We start from the raw sequence: 19507 nt of genomic DNA, 5'->3' as shown, positions 1-19507 counted from the left end.
TCATGATCTCAAGGTCTGTGGGTTCAAGCCCCGCATCGGGCTCTGTGCTGACAGCTCAGAGCCTGGAGCCTGCTTTGGATCTTTGTTCCTCCCTCTTTGTTCCTCCCCCACTCATGCTCTCTCTCTCCTTCAAAAATAAAAACATTTAAAAAACTAAAAAAAAAATGCTGTTTCTTCTATCAAGAAATGACACTCCCCCCCCCCCCCCCCACCGGCCTTGAATCTACACTGCTATTGCAACTTATTTGGCATTTTATTGGTTAAAACAAGTGACATCATGTGACTTCAGAGCCTAGGCCTCAAGAGGTCTTGCAAATTCTACCTTTCTCTCTGGGAACACTCCCAATGCCAAGTACAGAAGTCAAGGCTAGAATACTGAATGATCAGAGACCATGTGGAGAGTGTCCCAGGTACCAAGTCCCCAGGGAGTGGGGGCTTTACAGCCTCAGTCCAGCACCCTAGTGAATGCAGCCACATTAAACTACAGCAAGATCAGAAGAACTACCCAACTGGGCACAGTCAACTGACACCATCGTGTGAAATAATCAATTGATTTACAACCGTTAGTTTTCGGTGGTGTACGCAGCAGCACCTAAGTTACATCAGAAAGTAGAAGGTCAAACAGGAATCGATTAGTTATCCAAACACCATACAAGAAGCTATAGGATTGACAGCTTTATTTTCTATTTTGAACAGTAGGGGAAAAAAACCTGTAAAATCCTGAGAATATGATTCAACATTCAATCTTTTGAAAGTCACCAACTCTATGTGCTTTCATTTTATATTCACAAACTAGTTATAATGAATTTTGATAGGTTTTTTGTCTATATGCATCATAGGGTATAAACCTCCCTCTAATTCTTACATCCAACAGAAATTCTACTTTTAAATGACCAGTAAATTGTAGTGGCCTTTCCCATCAAACAAAGCAGGCTTGTATCCCTGTGCTGAATGTGGAAGGCAATGATTTCATGGGGAGTTAGCATTTAATCATGTACTTTATATCCTTTGGCAACTAGAAAACGTTAAAGTGCTTGGAAGACAGACTCTACAATGATGGTCAGAGGATTTATAACCTATACAGGTACCAACAAAAATATTTGTAAGAGTAAGACTTGCATTATTAAAAATTGTAGACCTGCATTGTTGAGGCTCATCTTCAACTTTCGCATGATGCTATATTTCATTGTATCAATTTGCATTGCTACTGCATCAGAGGAAGCTTAAAAATCCTATTTTTATCTTCTAGGTGAGAATAGATTTAAAAAATGTGATTCTACCTATTTCTACATTTAAAAGGTTTCCTTAAATCAATATTCCTTTCTATCTCACATCAACAACCCACTCTCCACACCCAGTTTAATATTTTTGTAAATGCTTAATAAATGACTAGTCTCTAAAGATGAGCAGTGTTCATCAGCTGCATCATATCTTGGAAAGAATGAAAAACCAGCTGAACCAGCTTTTCTGCATCAGTTTCTGGGCAGGATTTCCAGGCTGTACTGGCCACATTAAACCTGTGAAGCACAAATAAAAAATGATTAAGTACTATACAAAAATCACAACACAAAGAGGCTCCAAGTGGTGATGATGAACACAGCCATGACCTTTACACCATCTGGTAAAATGCCTACTATTATACTTAGGAGAAAATTCTGACTTCTTGTATTACAAGGCCCTGTATCAACTGACCACCCAAACCAAGACTCTGTCTCCAGAAGCAATGTTTTTAAAGCTCTCTAGGTGATCCTCATGTGTACCCAGACTTGAGAACACTATCCTCCAAATGGAGGACCTCTTCAACTTCTACCCCCACCCAAAGCAACTTCATTGCTAATTAAGAGTCATGCTGTTTCTTTCTGTTCCTTATAAATATCAGGCTCTTTCCTACCCCACGACCATATAATTTTGTTGACCAGCAAAGTCACTGTGAAAACGTTAAGGGTATTCTACTTATTTAGAAGGCATTGTTACAGGGCTGGGGATACAACAACAGACAAATCAAAACCCCTGTTCTTCTGGGCTTATATCTTAGGAAGGGAAGAAAGAGAACATACAAATAAACATGGGTCCCCACTGGATGGTTATGAGTGTTCTAAAAAAAAAAAAAAAAAAAAAATGCAGCAGGTGTGTGTGTGAAGGAGGCACAAGGGCTATTTTAGACCATCAGAGAAGGCCTTCCCGACCAGAGCAAATTTTAAGCAAATACCTGTACGGACTAACGGAGTGATCCCTGCATGTTATTTCAAGGAAGAGTAGGAAGCAGAGGAAATCACAACCACAAATGCCAGGAGGAGGGAGCTTGCTTGCTGTACTACAGGTACAAGAAGGCAAGGGTGGCTGCAGTAGAGTGAAAGAGGAGGAGAGCTAGAGAGGAAAGGTCAGATTTGTGACTGAGAACTTGATCAGACAGGATCTCACAGGAGGACTCTGAATTTTACTGTGAGTGAGATGAGCTCTTGGAGAATTTTGAGAAGAATGATAGGACTTGAGTCACATTTTTAAAAGGGCATCAGGGCTGTTGTGTAGACAGTGGTCTGTAAGAATGAAAGGGTGGACCCAGAAGACCACGTGAGAACCTGTTGCAATAACCTCAGTGGGAGAAGATGGTGGCTCAGCCCGGATGGTGGCACTGGTGGTAGGAGGCGGTGATCGGAGTCTGGAGAGCTGCTTTCTTGGCATAGTATTAATTCCTTCTCATCCCTAACATCTCAACTTCCCTGTTGCTCTCTGACCACACTAAGTAAAGCGGTGCTCGATCTCGCCCTCCCCACCAGTGTGTCTGTATTACCACATCAGCTTGCTTTCTGGTTCCCAGCACTCATCACTACTTACCTTGCTTATTTGCTTCTGTCTCTCTTTCCCTAGGAGAAAATAAAATTTCTAAAAGCGAAAATCTGGTCTGTCTGGCATCCTGAGCACCTAAAACACTACAAGTTTCCACTACATACTTCCTGAATGAGTGAATGGATGTTCTGCCCCAGGATCCGGACTTCCAAAGTCAGAGACCTGGTGTGTCTGGACTGAACCCTTGTCACTGCATGCAATACAAGATCCATACTTGTCAGGAAATATGTTAGAATGCTTATGCTCTGTGTCTGATCATGATTTTAGACCATAGACCCTTTTTATGAAAACATAGTAAGATCTATGTTGAACCTTTGTAATTTAACCTTTAATTTGTACATTCATGGACATAAACTAAATACTATGGGAATAAATATCTAAGGACTTAGATGCTAACAAATATAAGTACCACTGGTATAAGAGACTATATGCACAGGTCACACTTGACACGGAGGCAGAAGAGAACATTTTGCAGAACAACCCTGACTGTAAACTCTTTTTAAAAAGTTAATGAAAAAAATAAATTACAAACTGAAATATGTCCAATTGTTCACATTCCATCCGAAGCCCCCAATCCTACCATCTTATTCACATAGTGCTAAATGTGGCCACATGATTTTTTACAAAGCCCCCCAAGCTCTCAAAGATCTCTGAGATGGCCAGACTATATGGATGAAGACCTTGCAAGCCATTCTCCCAATTTCATATTACCTTATTCTCCACGTAACAGGTTTTAGTATTTTCTTTCTCTTTCTTTCCATAAACATAAATCAAACCTCATCTGAAATTGCATCTGAGCAGGTAAAACATTCTTTTTTGGAATATAAATTAATTTACCTAGTCTCTTATCTTGGTCACATTAGTACTGTTAGGACTACATGAACCACCACATATTTATAGGCAATTACATTTTATGTCTTTTATTACCATAAAACACCTTGCCCAGAATATGTTAATATGTGTACTGAGATTTAAGGATGATGGCAGTGTATCACTGAGTCAACCTAAATTGGTGTTCTGCACAAAATACCTAAGGGACTGATTTGACCAGTGTCCCAAAAGCAGGATAGAGAAACAAACACACATTAAATGCCCACGTGGTAAAAATAATTACCTATGTAGCGAGTGGCAGATGACAACACAGTCAGAATTACAGTGCAAGAAAGACATTCAAAAGACAGAATAAAAGCTCTCTTACTCTATAGCACAGTAAGAATGAGAAGAGCAGTCTCACCTGTCATCTCTGATGTGGTAGAAAAATCCATAGCCATTGTGTACCATGGGAACCACCACTCCCAGGACTCTTGAATACCCAACCAGACTTGTTGAGAGAACAAAGTTTCCACCTCCTCCACTGTATGCCATAAAGAGAGGATATTTTACTAGGCTTACAGAAACTTACATTACTTCAGAAAAGCTTTTAGGGGCCCAGAGGTGGCTCAGTTGGTTAGGCCTCCTAGTTCAGGTCAGGTCATGACCTGATTGCGGAGTCTGAGCCGTGCTTTGGGCTCTGTGCTGACAGCTCAGAGCCTGGAAGCTGCTTTAGATTCTGTGTCTCCCTCGCTCTCTGCCCCTCCCCTGCTGGCACTCGGTCTCCCTCTCTCAAAAATGAATAAATGTAAATTTTAAAAAAAGCTTGTAACCTTCAGAAAGAAGGAACTGATTAAGTTATTAAACACTACATTACATTATATTACCTTTTGGAGAAAAGTGGGTCTGTAAAGAGTTCTGGAACTGGAAGATCTTCCTCTTTTGCTATGAGTAAAAGACCTAAAAGATGACGGTCAAATCCTGCAATGAAACCCCAAGTATTAAGCTAGAAAACATTTTTCAACGTGAGAGAATTTTTTTAAGTCAGAATAATTCCAATATAAGTACCTTTTCCAGCCAAACAATATTTCATCATTTTATCATGTTTTGCAAAAGCTTGTAACATCTTTCGCTGTCGCTCAAGAGGCTGTGTTAAAAATCAAGACATATTTCAATAAACTGTACAGCAACAACAACAACAAAAAAACCTGAGCTCAATGTAGTTAGGATGCGGGTCATCTGAGAGAGAAAAGATTTCTAAAAAGACCTTTAGACACATGCTTCTATTTATTTTCCTCACTTCTACTGCCTTTTCTTTCCTATAGGTCCTGCATCTTGATTATTTCTTTCCCAGAACAGGAAAAACAATAGGAACTTGTGGGCAGCACTGAAGTGATACTAACAACTGTCAAGACAGAAACAAGTAGGATTTCAATACTAACACACAGTTGTTCAAAATGATAAGGAAGCAGTTCTAGGACACTAAAATAAATTAACACATAACTATGTCTATCAAACCTAAAGAAAAAAATACAATACCAAAATACCAGGGGGAAGGAACTACCCTATCGTCTAAATGCTTCAAAAATAAATAAATAAATAAAGTATAGGGGTGCCTGCCTGACTTGGTTGGTAGGAGATGTGACTCTCGATCTCGCAGTTGTGAGTTCAAGCCCCAGATTGGGTACAAAGATTACTTTTAAAACAAAACAAAAATATAAAACAAAACTGTTCTGGTTCCAACACATTAAAACAAGAATCTGTGATTTCAAAAACGTTCAACCACATTAAGAAAAGCTTCCTTTTAAGGCACTTTGGGAAAGTCTTCACTTTATTGGTGTTATCTCAAAGGTAGATCGATAATAGTAAAATACTCATGGTATTAAAGACGCTTTGCTGAAATACCAATCAAAAGCACAGTGAGATACCACCTCACACTTGTCAGAATGGCTAAAATCAACAACTCAGGAAACATATTGGCAATGATGCAGAGAAAGGGGAACCCTCTTACACTTTTGGCGGGAATGCAAACTTGTGCAGCCACTATGGAAAACAGTGTGGCGGTTCCTCAGAAAGTTAAAAATAGAACTACTCTAACAACCCAGAAACTGCACTACAAGACATTTATCCAAAGGATACAAAACTACTGATTCAAAGGGGCACATGCACCCCAAAGTTTACAGAAGCACTCCCAACAATAGTCAAATTATGGAAAGAGCCAAATGTCCACTGACTGATGAATGGATAAAGGTGTGTGTGTGTGTGTGTGTGTGTGTGTGTGCGCGCACGCGCGCGCGCCTCTCTCTCTCTATATAGAGAATATTATTCAGCCTTCAGAAAGAACAAACTCTTTCCATTTGAAAAACATGGATGGAACTAGAGTGTATTGTGCTAAAAACAAAGTAGGTCAGAGAAAGACACATACCATATGATTTCACTCATATAGGTAATTCAAGAAACAAAACAGATCAACAAAGGGGAAAGGAAGGAAAAATAAGATAAAATGGAGGCAATAAGAGAAATGGAGGCAAACTGTAACAGACTCTTAACTAAACTGAGGGTTGCAGGAGAGGAGATGGGGGGGGTGGGAAATGGGGGAAATGGGTGATGTGCAGTAAGAAGGGCACTTTCTGTGATGAGCAGTGGGTGTTCTATGTAAGTGATGAATCACTAAATTCTACTCCTGCAACCAATACTACATTATATGTTAACTAACTTGAATTTAAATAAAATCTTAGAAGAGGAAGGGAGGGAGGGAGGGAGGGAGGGAGGGAACCAACTTTGCCTAGAAACAGACACAAATGGACTGCTTCTCAGGTCCTTCCTGTTTCATATTTTTCCAAGTATATACTTCATTAGCAAATGAATGAATGCTTCAAAAACTTTCAGAAAAAAATATCTGAAAGTATTTTACTGATCCAGGAGAACTGAAGCCAAGGGGTTCGTTATTCAAGGTCTAAGGATCCTTTAAACAAGTAAACAAATACTATGAATTTTTTGTTTTTCAAATACTCACACTAGTAGAGGGATCCTGCATGGACTGGCACCACCTGACTGCTTCTACTGTACATGACCTCACAGTCTCTGTGCGGCCATGATAAAAGTATCTGGTCATGGCAGTTTCATAGCAGCTGCCAGGGCTACAAGAAAAAATGAAAATACAAGGATGTGTCACAAGAAAGAAAATGCTCAAACATCATCCAAAGAAAGCTTACGTAATAAAGCTGGCTTTGGTCAGAGACTAAGTTCTGTAATACAGACCACAGTCGAGACTTTGAATAACAAAGAGACTATTTTCGGTATCAAAGAGCAACAAGGTATTCTGATCAACAAGGCCTGGTATTAATACGGGCTGTTTCCAAGGCTTGGCTGCTCTGAGGTTATGTACACTGGAGTGTGTGTGGTAGATGGCCTGTAAGATGCACCCGCAGTGATCCCTGCCTCCCATTATTTATGCTCTGGTGTAACTCCTCAGATGGAGTGTGAGAGGGACCTCATGATTTGCTTCTACTGAAAAGAACAGGACAAAGGTGATGTCATTTCTGAAATAAGGTTACAAAGAGATCTCACTGCTCTCACTTCCTCAATATGAGGAACACAAGCTGCCATGCTGGAAGGTGCCCTACAGTGAGACCCAGGTAGCAAGACACTGAGGGAGGCCTCTGGAAAACAGCCTCGGAGGAAGTGATCCCTGTTAATAATCACATGAGTGAGCCTGGGAGCAGATCCCTTCTGAGTACCTTCAGATGAGAAAAGAGCTGAATGACACTCTAACTACAACCTCAGCAGACTACTACAATTGTATTTACCCACAGACTACAAAAATTCTAACTCAAAGGGGTACATGCACTCCAACGTGTATAGCGGCATTATCTACAAAAGCCAAATTATGGAAAGAGCCCAAATGTCCATCAACAGATGAATGGATAAAGAAGATATGGTATACATATACAATGGAATGTTACTTGGCCATCAAAAATAATGAAATCTTGCCATTTGCAACGACATGGATGAAGTTAGAATGTAAGAAACAAAACAGACAAGCAAAGGGGGAAAAAAGAGAGGCAAACCAAGACAGACTCCTAACTACAGAGAATTGATGGTTACCAGAGGGGAGGTGGCTGAGGGGTTGGAGACTAAGGAGTACACATGTTGTGATAAGCATTGGGTATTGTATAGAAGCTTTGAATCACTAAATTGTACACCAGAAACTAATACTACACTGTGTTAACTAACTGGAATTTAAATAAAAACTTAAAAAAAAACACTACAAGAAAATACTATAGACCATTATCCCTTTATGAATATAGATGCAAAAATCCTCCAATTAGCCAACCAAATTCAGCAGCATATTAAAAAGGACAATTCACCATGCCCAAATGCAATATATCCTAGGAATGTAAGGGTGGTTCAACAAATGAAAATCAATGTAATACACCTTATTAATAGAATGAAGGATAAGTCCTAGAGTAATTGAGACAGAAAAGCATCTGACAAAATCCAACACTCTCCAGTAAAAACGCTCAGTATACTAGGCATAGAAGGAAACTTGCTCAACATGATCAAGGGCATTTATGAAAAACTCACAGCTAACATACTCAAAAGTGAAAGACTGAAACCTTTCCATCTAAAAGGAGCAATATGACAAGAATGATTCAGCATAGTACTGGGTGTTCTAGCCAGGAGAAAAGAAATAAAAGGCATCCAAATTGGGAAGAAAAAAGCAAAACTATCTCTATTTACAGACAACATGATCTCATATTTAGAAAACCCCAAAGAGTCCACAAAAAATTGTTAGAGGAAATAAACAAATTTGGCAAAGTTTATTTTTTAATGTTTATTCATATTTGAGAGAGAGCACGCACGCGCATGCGTGAACGGAGAAGGAGCAGAGAGAGAGGGAGACACAGAATCCGAAGCAGGCTCCAGGCTCCGAGCTGTCAGCACAGAGCCCGACACAGGGCTCGAACGCATGAACCGTGAGATCATGACCTGAGCCAAAGTCAGACGCTTAACTAGTGAGCCACCCAGGGGCCCCCGGCAAAGTTTAAAGATACAAAACTAACACACAAAAATCAGCTTCATTTCCATACGCTAGCAATGCACAATCTGAAGAAAATTAAGAAAACAACTGCATTTACAACAGTGTCTAAAAGAATAAAATACTCAAGATTAAACTTAACCAAAGAGGCAAAAACAGTATACACTAGAAACTACAAAACATTGCTTGAAGAAATTTTTAAAAACATAAATAAATGGAAAGGGATCCTGTGTTCATGGACTAAGACTTATTATCATTAAGGTGACAATACTACCCATAGCAGTCCACAGATTCAAAACTCCCAAAATTTCTGCAAAAATGGAAAAACTAATCCTAAAATTAATATGGTATTTTACAAAGAGCCAAGAACTGCCATAACAATCTTGCAAAGAACAAAGGTAAAGGACTCAAACTTTTGGATGTCAAAACTTACTACAAAGCTACCATAATCAAAATAGTATGGTATTGATATAAGAAGAGACATACAGACCAATGGGATAGAATTGAAACCCCAGAATTAAACCCTTACATCTATAATCAACTGATTTTAAACAACAACATCAAAACCATTCAATGAACAGTCTCTTCAACAAATAATGCTGGGAAAACTGAGTATCCACTTGCAAAAGAATTACATTGGACCCTTACCACACAAAACTCCTAGAAGAATATGTAAGGGGAAAACTTCATGACATTGGATTTGGCAACTATTTCTTGAATACGTCAACAAAAGCACAGGCAACAAATTAAAAAAAAAAAAAACCAGATAAACTGGACTTCAAAATTAAAAACTTGTGCGTCAAAGGGTACTATCAAGAGAGTGAAAAGAAAACCCACAGAATGGGAGGAAATATTTGCACATCACATATCTGATAAGGGTTTCATATCCAGAATACATAAAGAACTCTTACAATTCAGCAACAAAATGGCAACCCAATTACCAAATACACAAAGGACTTTTATGGACAGTTTGCCAAAGAGGATATACAAATGGATAATTAACATATGAAAAGCTACGCAACCTCATTGGTCAATAGGGAGATGCAAGTAAAAACTACCATGAGATACTTCACAAATAATAGAAATAATTTTTTAAATGAAAAATTAAGTGTTGGCAAGGATGTGAAGCAACTGGAACCCTTACATATTGCTGGTGGAAATGTAAAATGGTATAACCATGGTAGAAAATAGTTTGGCAGGTGCTCAAAAAGTAAAAGAGAATCATCACACAACCCAGCAATTCCACTCCTAGGTACAGACTCAAAAGGAAACTAAAACAGGGACTCAAGCAGATACTTGTACGTGAATGTTTACAACAGTATTATTCGCAAGATCTAAAACATAGAAACAACCCAAGTGTCAACCAAGACATGAATGGACAAACAAAATGTGGTATACTCACATAATGGAATATTATTTAGCCATAAAAAAGAATAAAGTTCTGATTCTACAACATGGATGAATCTTGGAAACACTATCCTAAGTTAAATAAATCAGACACAAAAAGACAAATTCCACTTACATAAAATATCTATAAAAATAAGCAAGTTTATAGAGACCGAAAGTAGATTAGATTACCAGGGACTGAGGAAACAGTAGGAATGAGAAATTATTTTTCAATGGGTACAGAGTTTCTGTTTGGGGTGATGAAAAAATTTTGCTATAGACAGTTGTGACGGTTGTATAACATTATGAATGTAATTAATGCTGCTATATCATACACTTAAAAATGGCTACAATGGCAAGTTCTATTTTATATATTTTACCACATTAAAAAAAAGATACTCAAATGCTTAAGGCAAATACTAACAGTGTACTGTAAGGCTTGTAACATATGTAGAAATATAATGTTATGACAACAACAGCACTAAAGATGGGAGAATCAAAATAGAAACATTCTGTTTTAAGGTTCTTACATTATAGTTCAAGTGGAAAATGTTATTTAAAGGTAGACTCTGTTAAGTTAAAGATGTGCTTTATAAACCCCAGTTCAACTACTAAAAGCAAAACAAAACAGTATATCTGACAATGGAAATAAAAGGGAACAAGTGAAAAAAAAATGAATTCAAAAGAAGACGAGGGGCGCCTGGGTGGCTCAGTTGAGCTTCTGACTTTGGCTAAGGTCATGATCTCACAGCTCATGAGACCGAGCCCGGCGTCGGGCTCTGTGCTGACAGCTCGGAGCCTGGAGCCTGCTTCAGATTCCGTGTCTCCCTCTCTCTCTGCCCCTAACCCACTCGCGTTCTGTCTCTCCTCTCTCTCAAAAATAAAATAAACATTGGGGTGCCTGGGTGGCGCAGTCAGTTGAGCGTCCGACTTCAGCCAGGTCACGATCTCGCGGTCCGTGAGTTCGAGCCCCGCGTTGGGCTCTGGGCTGATGGCTCAGAGCCTGGAGCCTGTTTCCGATTCTGTGTCTCCCTCTCTCTCTGCCCCTCCCCCGTTCATGCTCTCTCTCTGTCCCCAAAAAAATAAACGTTGAAAAAAAAATTAAAAAAAAAATAAACATTAAAAAAAAATCAAAAGATGAAAAAGAACAAAAATCAGATATGATAAAAAGAAAAGAAACAGCAATATGGTAGACTTAAACCTATCATTACTGATAATTATATTAAATATAAATGACCTACATATCCTATTTAATGACACATATTCTCAGGGCACCTGGGTGGCTCAGTTGGTTGAATGTCCCACTCTTGATTTTGGCTCAGGTCACGATCTCATACTCATGAGATCAAGCCCAACATTAGGCTCTGTGCTGGGCGTGGAGTCTCCTGTTTTTTCTTTTAATTTTTTTTTTTTTTTAAGTTTCTTTATTTCTGAGAAAGAGTGAGCAAGAGTGAGTGAGCATGAGCAGGGGAGGAGCAGAGGGAGACACAGAATCCGAAGCAGGCTCCAGGCACCGAGCTGTCAGCACAGAGCCTGATGCGGGGCTCGAACTCGCGAACTGCGAGATCATGACTTGAGCCGAAGTCAGAAGCTCAACTGACTGAGCCACCCAGGCATCCCTGGGTGTGGAGTCTCCTTAAGATTCTCTCTCTCTCTCCCTCTGCCCTTTCCCATGCTTACAGGCAGCATGCTCTCTCTCTCTCTCAAAAGAAAAAATAGAAAGGAAAAAAAAAAAAAAAAAGGACACATATTCCCTGATTAGATTTTTAATTTTAATGCTTATTCATTTTTGAGAGAGACAGAGCACGAGCACGCACGTGAGTGGGGAAGAGGCAGACAACGAGGGGGACACAGAAACCACAGCAGGCTCCAGGCTCTGAGCTGTCAGCACAGAGCCCGATGCGGGGCTCAAATTCAAGAACCAAGAGATCATGACCTGAGCGGAAACCAAGAGCCGGATAGTCAGCCAACTGAGCCACCCAAGTGCCCCTGGATTTTTTTTTTTTTTTTTTTTTACACTCAGCTGAGCCGCCCACATGCCCCTGGATTTTTTTAAGTTTTATTTATTTATTTTGAAAGAGAAAGAGAACAGGAGTGGGGAAGGGGCAGAGAAACAGAGAGGGAGAAAGAGAATCCCAAGCAGGCTCCACACTGTCAGCACAGAGCCAGATGCAGGACTTGAGCTAACTGTGAGATCATGACCCGAGCCAAAACCAAGAGTCAGGCGCTTAACCAACTGAGCCACCTAGGTGTCCCTCAGACTGGATTTTTAAAAAGCACAATCAAGGAGCTTCTTCTTCTGCTTAAGATTTAAGAAAGTCTCAACATACCATTTCTCCAATCCTAAAAATTAGTAAAGACTGGATAATCTATAAAATCATGAACACATCAGGAAACTGAGGCTACAAGAAAACCAAGTGATTTGAATTCCAAAGAACATAAAACCCCTCGTAGAACAAAGCAGACACTTCAGAAGTATTAAGGTTATGAAAAACAAGACTATGAAAGTGTCACAGATCAAAACTCTAATATACTAATGATGTTAAGTCCCAATTAGGACAAGGTGCTACTTGGGAGAAAAGTCAGGAAAAACAATGGGAAGGAGTTATGATGGAATACCTATGGTAAAGATATACCCTTGGACTTCAAGATCTGAAAATGGAAAATGAATGGTCCTCACCGTCCATGAAGTCTATAATAGGCCAGCTGAAGTGCAAGCTGAATAAATGCATCAGGGTGAAGCCTCTTCTTCTTGGTTAGTTTTTTGCCAAAAGATGTAAAGGCATACACCACAATCTGCAGATCAGATGCCTAACAAAAAAAATTAAATGGGAAAAATGAAAAATCACCTAAGAAGAATACCCCAAAGATAACCAAATCATCATTTGCATCAGTCATTAGATATTAAATAATAAAGGTATCAAAGCTATAATTTAAAATGTTTTATGTTGTCATGCTTGGATGGTAGCCAAATTTTTATATACGGTAGTTAAAAGACAAAGCATCAGTTTCTAAGAAAAAAAGTTAAAAAAATCTACCTGCTTGAGATATTGGGCTTCAGCCTGTTTAATGTTGTTTAGGATTTTATCATCCACAGTGAAAACGAGCTCCTCTGGAAGTGATATATCCCGTACTTTTTCTGAACCCTGAAAATAGGGAAGACTTAAAAATGCTCAATCAAAAAACTACCAGGAAAAAAAAGGATGAAATATTTTTTCTGACATACCTTCCATCTTCCTTCATTCTCTACAATTTTCTCATCAACATAATGGCTGACGTTTACTAGAACCATTGCATCAAAAGGAGCATGCTAAAATGAAAATATACAAGATACTGAATACTTTATGTCAACTTAAAATTTGACCCAATATTTCATTTTCAATTTCCCTGCCCTTCATTCTTAATACAGAATAAACTGCAAAATTCAAATGCTTCACCTAATAAGAATATATGGCATAATAAATGACTGCTATATTTTATCTGCTGCAAAAGAACAAATACTTAAAGCTGGAAGCACCTAATTAGAGATCCTTAGGTAATGATATTTATACTGGAAGTGAAAGCAGGTGTATGTGTGCAGTGCTAAGATGCTCTGAAATTTTAAGAGCACTGTGCAAAACACAAATAAGGCTGGCAGACTTTCTGAAGGCAAACTGAGCATGGATGCAAACTTTTTAGGTGAAGACATAGACCACTAGGTTGAGTATCAAAAAGCATAACAATTTTGTGTTTATGTCTACAAAACTGTTCAGATGTGGCAGAAATAATTCTCAACCTTTAAGGAATTCTGGAAAGATGGGCTGAGTTACAGGGGTATTATGGGTTTGACAACTATATTAAGAGAAAGGAATTGCAGCTAGTGAATTTTTCCATCATTTACTGTGGAGGACAAACTTTATGCCTTCTTTTTCCCATGTCCTTTGACAATTGCATCAAATAGTTTTATTTTTTCTCCATGTTACTGCTTCACTTTAAACAGTTACCATCCATGAACTGTATGTGGCACTACCAGCCTTGGGGAGAAAGATGGGAGGCTTAAGATAGGAACTGAGCACACTTGGACCCAGTTTCAGAGGGAGTTAGGTATCGTAAATATCACCCTAACATTACAGAGATCCGCTGCCCTCTTGAACAGCCCAGTGGAGCCTAGAAGTACAGATGAATACTGTTACCAACTAGAGAGCAGCCACAACACGAGGAACGGCTCCTGAGAGAGTTCAGAACAAGATGCATGAACAACTCACCCCACCTGTCAGCAACAGCACCCATAAGACACACAGATCAGTGACAAGTACATTTTCTAACTGCATCTTGCAACTTTACAAAGAATTTTTTATTGGTATCACATAATGTTTCATTTGAGAAAATACTATTAATTTATAACTCTTTTACTAGAGCCAGTAAGAAAAAGCAAGACTTGGAGGATAAAAGTCTCTTTGACTTATAAATTCTACCCTAACCCATCTCATGGTAGAAAGCTTATCTATTTTTTTTAAAAGTTAGGAACTATGAAAACTTTAAATGCTTTCGTGACGTTTTATCTGTTAATACAGTTTTAACTTCCTTTTCTTTTTATTTATGTGGAGACAATATGTGTAACATACTGTTTAGGAATGAGGGCTTTGATTCCGAGTCCAAACTCTACCATTTCCTAGTTGTTCAAGTGTTGAAAAGTTACTTAATTTTTTAAGTAATCTGCCTCATCTGTTAGTGGGGATAATAATCACAGACTTAGTGAGAAAAATGATTTTAATAATGCTTATAAAGTACTTACTACAGAACCTGGACCACAGCAATCAGTAACTGTTATTATTTAATTACTTTATTATATGCTTCCTTATGTGCCCTTCACAAAGCCCTAAAACAAAGCCTGTATAGAGAAGACAAAATAGTTGACCCCAGGATTTTAAACCCCAAAAGGGAAATGGAATTAACTGCTATAATCACAAAAGTACATATTCAAGTACCAATGGAATACAGCAGCGACATGGCTTTGGATATAGAATAGACCAACTTTTAGAGTATACAGATGAGCAACACTGACCTCTCATGCAATCAAAAATCCATATATAATTTTTCACTACCCAGAACTTAATTACTATTGACCCGAACAAAGTCTTGCCAATAACATCAACAGTCAACTAACATGTTCTGTGTTGTAAGTATTATATCTACATTCTTACAATAAAGCTAAGAGAAAAGAAAACGTTGAGAAAATCCTAAGCAAGAGAAAATACACTTACTGTATAGTACATTAGTAGAACAAGGCACTACACATCTCCTCATTCCCACCCAAATTAGCAAAGCTACCCAGGAATGCAGGAAACCTCCTTCCAAGAAGATTCTAGGGGAAGGCAGAGAAATGGCGAAGAGAGAGCACCATTACCCTTCTCGCTAGGTTGCTTGCTCCCCTGACCCCTCTGCATGGTTCTAACTCAGCTTCTGCTTGTGGCAAGTGCTGGCAAGCGGCTCCCAGCAGTATTAGTTTTCTACTTCAGAGAATTTTCAGCACCTCAGACAGCATTCCTTCCTGCCCTGAGCTCTGCAACCCAGGTTCCTGCCTGGTGCTATCCTGCCCCAGATATTCTCCTGGACCCGTGGCACGGAGAAAGGGTTGGAAGGAGTGCAGATTATCATTCTGTGGTTCCTGGCCAACTGTGGACAATGACTGGCCTCCAGTTCCTCTGCTCCTTTCAGTTCAAGACCTCAGTGAACCAAACTTTGCACAGGTAGTGAGGTGAGGACTGTCAGGAGCACGTAGGAGCCCTGCTGTTCCAGCCTTCCCAGCATCTCTTCTCTACCTTTCCTTCACTTTTAGTCATTTGGCAACTCTATTTTTCAATCACAATATAAAATATATACTTAAAACAATTAAAAAATAAAAATAAAGTATATACTTTTAAAAATCCATGTATTTACACCCACACAGTTGAAACCCATGTTGTTCAAAGGTCAACTGTATACACTCTATTAATGATATTTTACATAGGTTAAATTGTTTTTTTCTGTAATCATCTCAGGTTACAAGGGAAACCTACATGGAATTTTAAAATAAGTGGATATTAATAAATACACATAAAACATGTCCATACACTTACTACAAGAAAACATCTCGTTTGTGCTGAGATGTGTGTTCATTTTGAGACCAATATTCTTCATTTAGAGACGAAAAAACATCATTAAAGTTATTTTCATCCTGAATTTGAGCAAGTATCAAGAGTTTAGTGCTATTAGTAAAAGTCAAAGTAGTGCAAGGAGTTTTTTGGAGGGATTTGAGGGTTGAAAGTGATGATGAGAATAATTTACCCTTATGTAACAATATAACAACCAGTTTGAACAATATACAATGAAACAAAATTCTCAAAATAAGAATAGGTAAAAACTAGAAAAGAATAACTGCTCCATTGAGAAATGAATGGATAAAGAAGTTGTGGTATACATACTCAATAGAATATTACTACTTTGCCATAAAAAAGAATGAAATCTTGCCATTTGCAACAACATGGATGGAGTTAGAGAGTATTATGCTAAGCCAAACAAGTCAGAGAAAAGACAAATACCATATGATTTCACTCATATGTGGAATTTAAGAAACAAACAAACAAAAATGATCATAGGGAAAAGAGAGAAGCAAACCAAGAAAGAGACTCTTAACTATGGCAAACAATCTGCTGGTTACCAGAGGGGAGGTGGGTGGGGGTAAGGGTGAAATAGGTGATGGGGATTAAGGAGGGCACTTGCAAAGAGCACTGGGTACTGTATGTAAGTACTGGATCACCACATTGTACACCTGAAACTAATAGTACACTGTATGTTAATTGGAATTTAAACAAAAACTTGAAAAAAAAAAAAACGAATAACTTTAAGCTACCCATATACAAATGGTCAATGAAACTATTAAACCAGGGGAGAGAACACACATAAGAGGAAACAGTGAGACTAATACTAAGGTCAGAACCAGTACACAGGACAAGACTGTTAAGAGATGGAGGCAATGTCAGAATATGTATGAAGAAGGTAATCAACTGCAGCAGACAAGTCAAGAGAAAGAGAGAGGAAGACACTAGGAAGTAGGTTAGCTACTATACAAAGGATAGTTTCCGGGGAATAGAAAGAACTCAAGAAAATGGAGGCAATTAACAACAAGTATTTTGTCAACAATGAATCCCAAGGAAGATAATAGACAAGAAATCTTTAAAATGACTCAAAACAAACTTGCACTCTGATGAGGTACTATAATAGACATCTAGTTTATTACCTGCTAATCAACTCTTCACCCTCTTCTGAGATTTATTTTTCTGTAGGCAACCAACACATATGCTGTGGTGGTATGAATGAGAGTGATTCTACTCCCTAGGTTCCAAGGTTTAACATGTGACCCAGGCCACACAAATGAGAGCACCTGATCCCTCAGAATGGGCACATGATAGACAAAGGCCAATCACAACCAGTGAGCATTATTCCAAGGGCTTTTGCTGGAACCACTAGGATGGTGGAGGCGGTGTGTGTGGGGGGGAGGGCGACGTTTGGGGGACATTTGCATGAAGAACACTAATCTGTGAAGGGAGCTGTGAATGTGAAGACAAGACATTTTGGGTACAACGACCACATGGGATGGTCCACCTGAAGTCAAACACAGGAAGTAGTGTAAAAAATGAAGAGGGAAATTTCTTTTTTTTAATTTTTTTTTCAACATTTTTTATTTATTTTTGGGACAGAGAGAGACAGAGCATGAACGGGGGAGGGGCAGAGAGAGAGGGAGACACAGAATCGGAAACAGGCTCCAGGCTCTGAGCCATCAGCCCAGAGCCCGACGCGGGGCTCGAACTCACGGACCGCGAGATTGTGACCTGGCTGAAGTCGGACGCTTAACCGACTGCGCCACCCAGGCGCCCCTAAAGAGGGAAATTTCTAATAAAAGCATTTGGACACTGGAAGTCAGCCTTACCCAAATTCAGCTGTACCCTTATGCCAACAAATACCTTAAGCTAATGCCAGTATAATTTAGGTTTCTATCACCCACCACTGAATACTGATTAACACAACTATTGAACGCAGATCAACATAACAGGTCTTTTTAGTATTATATAGTTGCTAAATGCTTCTGGAGGAAGGCAACCAAAAACAATCTACCTAATACTACTTTATAGCAAATTACGTATTTTATTAAAGGTCTTAAAATGAGATTACAAGTGTATGCTGCAACTCTGACTTTGATTGATTTTTTAATTTTCTTGGTTTATAGACTTCTTGAATGGCCATCAGAAAATGGCAAGGTAGAGCTAATAAAGATGATCAAAGGAGAATAAAAGAAACAAGTTTTTTCTTTTTATTATGAAGAAGGTAAAAAATTGTAGAAGCATCACTTTAATATCTACAGTGTAAATAAAAATTCCAAGGATCATGTGCCATTTTAGGAAAATAGTTTAATAATTCCTGGGTAAATCTAGAGATATATCCACATATATCTCTCTGTGCACAGAACATACACATAATGATCTTTTTTTTTCAATGCTTTTATTATCTTTATTTTTGAGAGAGACAATGTGAGCAGAGTTGGGGCAGAGAGAGGAAGACATAGAATTCAAAGCAGGCTCCAGGCTCTGAGCTGTCAGCACAGAGACTGATGTGGGGCTTGAACTCACAAATCATGAGATCATGACCTAAGCCGAAGTCAGAGGCTTAACTGACTCAGGTACCCCAATGCCGTATCTTTTAAAATAGGTTGTAACTCTCAACCAACAGCTAACAGTGGACTTCAAGACCTTCAAAACTCTTTAAAATCCTTAACTACATAAAATACACGCAAATTCCACTTTGCAGATACACGTCAAACTGTCAGCCTTACTACGAATAAAAATAACTTGTCCTATACTCTGTCTTCACTGGAAATCATAACTAAGCCTTTTAGTATAATGTTACAGAACTACCCAAGTGTTTATTTGACCACAGCACAGCTTAACTACTATAGTTTATTGCCACTAAATTAACCTCAACAATTGAAAGGAAAAGTAACTTTAGCAGTTTACTTACATCACAATTACAGCCAAATACTCCATTGGAAAAGGAAATCAAGTTATAAGATTTGTCTCCCCAGCGTAATGTTGGATCTCCTGCAAGAATCATTGCAGTTACCTAAAACAAATTCAATGTTTTAAAATTAAAAGAATTTTAATATTAAAAGGTATATAAGTATTTATACCTTAAACGTGTATATATACACACACATAAACACACACAAAACCCACTTTTCCTCTTCAGGTAAACCAAATTTAATAAAATGATAATAATTATACTCAAGAGATCATACTAATTCCAGCCCTGTCTCTAGGTATTTCTCAAAATCTCAAGAAATCCCACCAGTAAACAGAAAGCTGGTAAAATACTCATGGGTGTTTAGAGAACTTCGAAGGGAAAAGACAA

General features: G+C 38.6%; 1 protein-coding gene across 3 annotated transcripts in view; it reads right to left on the bottom strand.

Annotated features, from left to right (window-relative positions):
* Window positions 1–660: 660 nt before the first annotated feature.
* Window positions 661–19507, bottom strand: part of CROT (carnitine O-octanoyltransferase) — a 47697-nt gene continuing 28850 nt past the window's right edge. For all 3 annotated transcript variants that reach the window (XM_043588750.1, XM_043588751.1, XM_043588752.1), the window contains 9 exons: window positions 19118–19219; window positions 13311–13394; window positions 13123–13230; window positions 12765–12895; window positions 6674–6797; window positions 4726–4804; window positions 4545–4638; window positions 4082–4201; window positions 661–1517 (listed from right to left, as the gene is read on the bottom strand). In XM_043588750.1, the coding sequence (XP_043444685.1) occupies window positions 1397–1517; window positions 4082–4201; window positions 4545–4638; window positions 4726–4804; window positions 6674–6797; window positions 12765–12895; window positions 13123–13230; window positions 13311–13394; window positions 19118–19219 (963 nt within the window). In that variant the 3' untranslated portion in view covers window positions 661–1396. The remainder of the gene's footprint in view (window positions 1518–4081; window positions 4202–4544; window positions 4639–4725; window positions 4805–6673; window positions 6798–12764; window positions 12896–13122; window positions 13231–13310; window positions 13395–19117; window positions 19220–19507) is intronic.

Source organism: Prionailurus bengalensis, chromosome A2, assembly GCF_016509475.1.
Source record: "Prionailurus bengalensis isolate Pbe53 chromosome A2, Fcat_Pben_1.1_paternal_pri, whole genome shotgun sequence".
Lineage (NCBI taxonomy): Eukaryota > Metazoa > Chordata > Mammalia > Carnivora > Felidae > Prionailurus > Prionailurus bengalensis.
Note: the sequence above shows the minus strand (reverse complement) of the source record. Positions and strands in the feature narration are given on the sequence as shown.